General features: G+C 38.5%; 2 protein-coding genes across 2 annotated transcripts in view; both read right to left on the reverse strand.

Moving 5' to 3' along the window:
* LOC109298787 (cytosolic phospholipase A2 epsilon-like) overlaps positions 1 to 2574 on the reverse strand; it is a 45050-nt gene extending 42476 nt beyond the window's left edge. Inside the window, exons 1-2 of the mRNA XM_019519065.1 lie at positions 2493 to 2574; positions 1530 to 1619 (exon numbers count right to left, since the gene is read on the reverse strand). Of these exons, the coding sequence (XP_019374610.1) occupies positions 1530 to 1619; positions 2493 to 2519 (117 nt within the window). The 5' untranslated portion in view covers positions 2520 to 2574. The remainder of the gene's footprint in view (positions 1 to 1529; positions 1620 to 2492) is intronic.
* Positions 2575 to 4745: 2171 nt separating this feature from the next.
* LOC109298786 (cytosolic phospholipase A2 epsilon-like) overlaps positions 4746 to 5680 on the reverse strand; it is a 73979-nt gene continuing 73044 nt past the window's right edge. Inside the window, exon 22 of the mRNA XM_019519064.1 lies at positions 4746 to 5216. Within this exon, the coding sequence (XP_019374609.1) occupies positions 5008 to 5216 (209 nt within the window). The 3' untranslated portion in view covers positions 4746 to 5007. The remainder of the gene's footprint in view (positions 5217 to 5680) is intronic.

The raw sequence follows: 5680 nt of genomic DNA on the forward strand, positions 1-5680 counted from the left end.
TCAGGTCCCTTCCGACCCTAGAAACTATGAAACTACTATTGGGTGAGAAACACTGCAGAACTGCAATTTTTAATATTTATAAGATCCAAATATACCAAACATTTAAGGAACTGTCCCCTTTTGTTGATTAATTTGCTGGAGTACATTAAAATAATAAGACATAGCACAGCATAACATAGCATAACATATTAATATATTCCATAAAAGTAATCAGTGAAAGGGAGCAGTTCTCTACACGGTTGGTGTATTTGGAATTTACTATGACCTTACCAATAAAGAGACAGAGACAGATGCTAAAGAGACAGAGACTCTTAATTCTACTAATTTGTCCATGGAGATTGAAGGGAAAACAGTCAATTGATTATATTCTGGAAAATGTTGACCAACATTATTACCAATATGCACAAGAACAGCCTTCCATATAGCTGCAAATCTATTCAGCTGTGCCAAATTCAGAGGTTCACTATTCTTCAGTGGGCTGAATAGGAAGCACCCTGACAAACGTTATCACCTCATACACAAAGGGCTCAATCATGCATCCATTGAAATCAATGGCAGAGCTCCCATTGGTATCAGTGGTGCAGGATCAGGTCTTCTCAAATATTGGGTGAAAATTCAATTAATCAGATATGTCTTTATCAAATTAATTGACCAGACTTGACCTTCAGCCATCAGCTTCTAGTTGAGTGCATGAGAGCTTATTTTGAAGATATGAACTGTTTTTGCATCAATTTAATTTCGATTTGCACACTAGGTAAAACAGACAATCAACATGGAAAGAAGAACATGATGTATTCATCAGAAAGGATTGCCAGCTAGTTAGACCAGTGTGACTTCTCTGCTGTGCCTATGCCCAAAGCCTGGCCCACAGGGACCAAGAAAAGTAGAAGGGCTTAGGGTGACACTAAGACTCCCGTCTCAAGACACTTCATCAAAAATAACTATAGACAGGGTAATGACTAGAAAGGTTGTCAGCATAAAGAGCTTTGTTTTTGTGGCAAACAGGTACTTTGACTTCTCACAGGAAAAATTTCATATAATATGCATTCATTTCCCTGGAACCCCTTGGCTTTGGTTACTTTGCCTCTGACAGAGTCCAAAATTAATATTTACCCTGAACATTGTAGCGTGAAACCTCAGGGAGATGAGGAGCCAGATTTGTTTCGGGTATAAGTGACACAACTCCACTGATGTCACTTCCACTTATATCAGCAGTAAACGTATCCTAGCTTCAAAAATGTATATTTTACAACAGAAAGGCCCTTTAACTCAATCCCTTTTTACAGTAACATAGATACTAAAAGAAAGTTCTTTTCCAATATGACAAACATTAAATGCAGAAATGGAACTTTAACAGGATTAAAAGATGGAGAAATCAAACGATTATAATGATAAGCATTCGTGTGTTTCATCTAGAAACCTGGATGGGGTGATCACTAATTAGAGGATGAATGTCTGTCCTTGCCTTCCCTCCACCCAGCAAAGAAATCCCTAGTGCAGTTTGATTTTGAAATTCTCTTTTATAATACCTTAGTGTCAGAAATCCACTGCTCTGTGCTCAGCTTCATCTGAGTAACTTCTCCCTTTTCCAATAGTTTTGTCTTAGTGCCCATCATGTCCTGAAGCAGAAAATGTAAATGGTAACACTGACCAAAAGAATTCCCTCCCCCATTATTACTCTTCATTATCAATTACAAAGGCTCAAAGCACATAAGATGAATTCTGCACAGTGTTCATCTGGTAGGCGACAGTGTTCATCTGGTACCCCAACTACCATTGCTTTATAGCTTAGTTTGTTGAAGCAGTCTGCATGTAAGCACAAAAACCACATAAGGGCCAACTTTATGACACTGCAGCAGAAGAAAGGACTTCTCAGCTGTGGCTGTTCCAGCAACAGCAAACCTCTTTCTATAAACTGAATGTAGAGACATGAAGGAGGCACATATGCCCCAAACCTTGTCTAACATCTCTGTCAACTACATAGTCGGTTCAGTAAACAATATCACCGAAACAACCTGGCATCTTGCATATTTCTGAGACTTTTACAGCTACCACCCCACTCCAAATCTGTAATGAAAATTTACTCTGTGACTTGAATCTTAGTCTCTGATGCTTATTCCATCTTGGAGGGCTAATTACATTACATTTTTAAAAACCTTTTGAGCCAATAAAAACCACGAACCATGCCAAAACCCGATATGATCTGAAATCTTTGTAAATAAACCTACCTCTTCAAAGTGGTTTGCTTCTTCCCCTTGCTTTCTTTTGCTTCCGTTGTTCGTCCCTCCCCATACCATATTATCGTTTTTCATTTAGGTTTTAAGTGCCTTAAGCTAAGTTCCCTTTTCCCCAGTCTGTAAAGAGCCATGAGTAGCAATTAATATAATAATAATTAATCCTAAAGCAGGAATATTAGTACCTCCTTGGCACTGTACATACTTTGAATAAGCTGGCAGCTCCAAGAATCTTAAGTTGTCTTAGGGCTTTCTTACCTGAGGTGAACTGGCACATGACTCCATTATGGCTTGTGTTAAATGTAAATGAAACACTGCCAATGGAATTTGAATGCTACATCTCAGAGCTGACAGTGACTCCCAAAATATATTTATAGTGTTTAAACCAGCAGAAGTGGATGAACAGCTGTTTTATAAACTGACTCAGAGCCCCACCTCTCTCTGGTTTCTTAAACAAAAAATCTCCTCCCAGTTTCTCATACTGGGGAAATGAATTTTGTGGGTGACTAAACTAGGAGACAGTTCATTGCAGATACAGTGGCTGGAGGACAGGAGATGCTGAAACACATCCTTCCCAGTGATGGGCTTATGACAAATAATAATAAATTGTAACAATGTGTAGTCTACTACATTATTGATAATGTGGAGATAGCATGACAGTTGGCATGAGTCAAAAGACCTGGTGAAGGGTAGTCTTTGGCTAGATTCTCAACCTGATTACACTGGTTAAGAACAGAAAGCTACTAGTCTACCAAGGATTGCTAAATTTAGTTGTTTAATACCAGCATCAGGCTCCTTACAGTATCACCTCTCCCTATGCCAAAGAACTGGCAATCAGCATGGTCAGGACAAAACTATACAGACAAAACATAGTCAGGCAATATCATCTCACTACACCCAGGGCATTGCCCCTACGTGAAAGGTATGTTTCTATTATATGCACAGCATGGTAACATGGCTTTGTGAAAGGCAAGACATTTTTTATTAGGTTGCAGTGATTCTTTTATGTATACCTCTGCAATATCAGTCTCTGATTTCTTTTACTAGCCTGTGTCCTAAGGGAGTAAACTAAACCAAGAGCGCTCACAAAATAACAGCTCTGAGAATGACTTGCTTACAATACAGGAAGACTTAGGGTGTCAGCGCTTTTCCTGCTGCTGAAGGTAGCTAGACTATAAGGTCTCACTGCTAAAAAAGGGATGCTAGATATAACATCTCTTTCCAGAAAATGTGCCAGAGAGGCAATGATTGGAACCCAGATTGATCAAAGGGAGACCATGAGTGTATTGGGCCAGTGTGTGGATCCAAATGCAATAGCCAAATGTGTGTCACAGTGGGAACTTCAGTGGACCTGGGACACTAAATCCTCAACACAATACTGAAGGAATTCATACTTGAGATTTGGCTTGCTAAGGAGACCATTTTAAACTTTGCCGAATTGAGTAATTAAGGATTAAATGCCCTGGACTAATTTGCCAAGCAGGCACTTCACAAAAAATAGGTAAGTGGAGATAACTGTGCAGAGATCATTAATGTGATTTGACTGCAAATCTATTCACTATCTTTGGGGTGGGGGTTGCCTTTTTGAAAAAAACCAAGACACATTTTAAAACAATTTTTTTTGTTTAGATAATATTGAAACAAAATATTTGACTTTTGCTATTTTCCCCCTTTCTCAGTCTAAAATGTACTAAATACTTTCAGTTGAACCAAAACTGCATTTTTGGTGTAAAAATATTTGCTTAAAAAAATTGATCAGCTTTCATTAGGACACAAAGTTTATCAGTAAAATGGAGATTTATTATCAGCATCTCTTGTTTGTGGAATGCAATGACCACTACACTATATTTGTTGTTTTACAGTGAATATTGGCATTCTCCTATAGCGGATGGACATCACTCACCATAAAAAAAAAGTCTTTAAGTGTTTTAAAAAGCAATAGTATGCCAAGTTACGTCAGCCTTTATAGGATACAGATCTCACATACACACGTTCTTGTGGCTCTTTTTGGTTGTACTACATAGAGGTGTAATTAGCAGGGTTTGCGTCCTGGGTGCCAGAAGGGAAGGAGCCTTACCTCTCCAGGGACTTAAAAAGAAGTCCTCTGCTGATGTAGCTATGGCTTGGTTTACCTGTCCTGGTTATTGCTGCTGCTGCTGGTGTGCAGACCCTGCAGGAATGGGGTCACCTTTCAGCATCCCTACTAGGGTAGTGCCTAAGGCCAGCATCTCGCTCACTTCAAGCAAGTTATACTACTGGTAGTACATGCTGCAAGCTACCAGCCACCTGCTTGAATGCAGTGTTTAACTCTAGTACAAAGCTCTAGAAGTAATGAATGTTTTTGGTTGTCTGAATGTTCCTTTTCTTTAAAGTTTGCTTGACATTCAGAAACACGTTTTGGACTCAGTGCATTAATTTCGCATGTAGACACGCCCAATTATAAAGAATCTTGTTGTATTATGGTATTTATACCTTCTTAAAGATTTAAAACAATATCATTTATATATTATACTTTATTAGATTAAAATGACTTACAATTTAATTTAAACAGTATTCTACAAAGTTTCTGCAATTAATTTGATTAGGAAACAAAGTATAAGGTCTTCATAGATTGTAAACTTTGATTACATAAGTCAGCCATTTTATGGGGATAAAAGAAAATCCATTCAGGTATCCAAGTTAAGTTTCTTCTGTGGCAATCATCAGAAATCCCTGGTCCATCTATGACCTACAAAAATCTCATCCCAGAAGCTACAGGCTTTTGAAATGGCAATTATTTCCAACATTGCCTTTTCCTTTGTACTACAGTATGTAAGGCCTGGATAATCAGGTGTGCATTATTCAGCACGTTGTATTCACTAAGATTCAGCAGCCGACGGTAATTCTCCTCAGTATATTTAACTGCATACATAGAATAGGGTGAAAACAGACTGGTGAGGTCAACCTTGCCCTCCTCCATCTCTGAGCAGCTGCGCTTCACACCTAGGAGAAAAAAAAATTAAAGAAGGCACTGCATTGATCTCTCCAGCGAGAGAGAATATTAGTCTAATTGTTCTGGGAAAATTTTAACAAATGCTTCTGATGTAGTCCAGTAATTTGATCTGTAGATCATCATGTCCTAGTCAGGTGATTATTAGATGGCTGATATGATGCAGATTGAGGAAGAGACTTGTCAGTTTCATAATTTCCTGCAGCCTAGTAACAGCAGCCTCAGACAAGACTGAGCTATAATTTCATGTGCCCAATTCTGATGCAATTTAAGTGATTTTGTAACATGTGATTGCCCTCTCAAAGCAGAAAATTGCCTTGGGCCAAGTAAGGATCTGGTTGGGCTCCAGGGAAGTTCACATAGTACTTTAAAGGCAGATTTAAGATCTTTTTGCACTGCTGAAGCCACACAATTCAGTGGCATAATTATGGCAGGGCAAAAAAAAAAAAAAAAAAAA

The sequence above is a fragment of the Gavialis gangeticus genome, unplaced genomic scaffold (assembly GCF_001723915.1).
Source record: "Gavialis gangeticus isolate Ggan-Ray unplaced genomic scaffold, GavGan_comp1, whole genome shotgun sequence".
In the NCBI taxonomy this organism is placed as follows: domain Eukaryota; kingdom Metazoa; phylum Chordata; order Crocodylia; family Gavialidae; genus Gavialis; species Gavialis gangeticus.